This window comes from Thunnus thynnus, chromosome 1, assembly GCF_963924715.1.
Source record: "Thunnus thynnus chromosome 1, fThuThy2.1, whole genome shotgun sequence".
Lineage (NCBI taxonomy): Eukaryota > Metazoa > Chordata > Actinopteri > Scombriformes > Scombridae > Thunnus > Thunnus thynnus.
In genome coordinates, this window is record NC_089517.1 from 36,379,027 (window position 1) to 36,381,468 (window position 2,442).

At 45.9% G+C, this 2,442-nt stretch overlaps 1 protein-coding gene across 1 annotated transcript in view; it reads right to left on the reverse strand.

Moving 5' to 3' along the window:
• The window catches only part of LOC137189616 (tripartite motif-containing protein 16-like), a 1,834-nt gene extending 13 nt beyond the window's left edge, over positions 1 to 1,821 (reverse strand). Inside the window, exon 1 of the mRNA XM_067599595.1 lies at positions 1 to 1,821. This exon is cut by the window's left edge and continues 13 nt beyond it. Within this exon, the coding sequence (XP_067455696.1) occupies positions 120 to 1,793 (1,674 nt within the window). The 5' untranslated portion in view covers positions 1,794 to 1,821 and the 3' untranslated portion in view covers positions 1 to 119.
• Positions 1,822 to 2,442: the final 621 nt, after the last annotated feature.

Here is a 2,442-nt window from a genome sequence, read left to right on the forward strand (position 1 = left end):
GACAGCTGATCTCTGTGCAGTTCAGAAACACCACAGCAACGAGCTCTCAGAAACAATGGAGACAAAAACATGAAGAATTACAACAGAATCTGACACATGAAGTCTGAAATGACTTCTGTCTATTTGAGTTTAGAGAATTCAGCTGTGGCTCCAACATCATAAAGCCAAAGTCCAGCATAAAGAGGCTGAGTGAATGTGGTCTGGACTCTGTGGAGGAGAGTCATGGTTTCAGAGACGCTGTAGAAGGACAGAATACCTGCTCTGTGATCCAGGTACACTCCTACTCTGGAGGAACAAGGACCTGAGACACGAGCTGTGATTCTGTTGAACCAAAATTTATAACTGTTAGTGCCACAATCTAACATCCAAGATTTGTCACTGAGTCCAAATAAACATTCATTCGAGTCTCCTGCTCTGCTGATATTCTTGTATGCGACTGCTACATAAACTCCTCTCCCACTCCACTCCACCTCCCAGTAACAACGTCCAGTCAGACTCTCTCTACTCAGGACCTGCAAACATTCAGTGAACCTGTCTGGGTGACTAGAATAAGACTGTTTTTGACTCATTCGTTCCGCTTTTCTGTTCCCATCAGATAATAACAGCTGTGTGTTTGCTGTGTTTGGATCCAGAGTGATTTCACGTGAATATCTTAAGAATCCAGCTCTGGTCTTGGGTTCTGGTTCTGACAGTAAAACATCCACGTCAGTCACTGCCAGTGAGATATTTGTCCATTTCTCCCTCAGGATGTCCTGTAGTTTATCTCTGAGCTCTGACACAGCTGCTGTCACATCCTCAAAGTAGCTCAGAGGACGCATATTGATGCTGGATGAGTCTGTAGGTTCACTGAGTTGTGACAGTGAGGGGTAGTTGTGTAGAAACTGGTTGTGATCCTCTGTGTGTGAGAGCTGCTTCAGTTCAGCGTCTTTCCTCTTCAGCTCAGTGATCTCCTGGTTCAGCTTCTCCTGAAGCTCTTTGACTCGACTCACTTCAGTTTCCTGCTGGGATCTGATCTGCTGCTTCACGTCAGAGCATCTTTTCTGGATGAGAGAGATCAGCTCAGTGAAGATCTTCCCACTGTCCTTCACTGCTTTATTAGCAGAGCGATTGACAGCCCTCACCTCCTGTTGAAGCAGCTTCACATCTTTCTCTCTGTCCCGGATTCTCTGCTGGATTTGTTGCTGACTCACCTCAAGCTCTTTCTGCCTCTCAGACCTTTCTGCTGCAGCTGAGACTGTGTCGTGGCCTTTATGTTCATCCACAGAGCAGAGATAACAGATACTCTGCTGATCAGTACGGCAGAACATCTTCATCACCTCATCATGAAGAGAGCAGATGTTCTCCTGGAGCTTCACCGAGGGATTGACCAGCTTGTGTTTCTTTAACGGAGCTGCATCATAATGAGGCTGGAGGTGATTCTCACAGTAAGAGGCCGAGCAAGTCAGGCAGGACTTGAGGGCTTTCAGCTTCCTCCCAGTGCAGACATCGCAGGCCACATCTTCAGGTCCAGCATAGCAGTGATCAGCAGGAGCAGCTTGGAGTCCAGTCTTCTTCAGCTGCTCCACTAAAGCTGCTAACATGGTGCTTTTCACCAGGACAGGCCTCGGTGCGAAGGTCTGTCTGCACTGAGGGCAGCTGTAGATCTTCCTCTCATCCTCTTCGTCCCAGTGTGTTTTAATACAGCTCATGCAGTAGCTGTGTCCACAGGGAATAGTCACCGGATCCTTCAGTAGATCCAGACAGATCAAACAGCTGATTGTTTCTCGGTCAAGCTGAACTCCTTTCTGCTCCATTTCAGCTCTCAGTAGCTATGACTGTCTGAGTTTCACTTCCTGAGAAGTTGAATAGGTTTGAGCTCTGATCTGAACAACATGTGTTTCTGCAGTAAATGCAGCCTGACATGTTGGTTACACCCATCTATAAACTGTAGATCTGAAAGGGAGGGAACCAGGAAGTATGAGCTTAGAGTGGAGCTTGTTGTGTTGGAAAGAGCAGGGAGGGGTTATCAGGAGGAGGAGCAGCACTGTGAATTAAAACTGTTTCCTCATTTACCTTGAAGTCTCAGTCAAAACCTGCTCACCATGAAAACATTTTTACATTTAGCTGTAAAATACTTGTTGGCGTGTCAGGGTTTGGTGATGCTTCCACACTGCAACAGATTTCACATGTTTTAATCATGTTGTTTCTCTACAGCAGTGCTGTGTTTGAAATAAAAGCAGGTAAAACCAGAGAGTTTATCTTATCCAAACACTCTACTAATAAATGTCGACCTTTGACAGTCACATGATCCTCTGTAGAAACTGTCTGCAGCAGCGCTGGAAGAAGCCCTGAGATCATTTACTGCAGTAAAAGTACCAATAATAACAACAATCATAACAATAAGTATAAGTAGCAAAAGCCAGGGAAGGATACCAACAGGACTGCGAAGGACTGCGAAGGCTC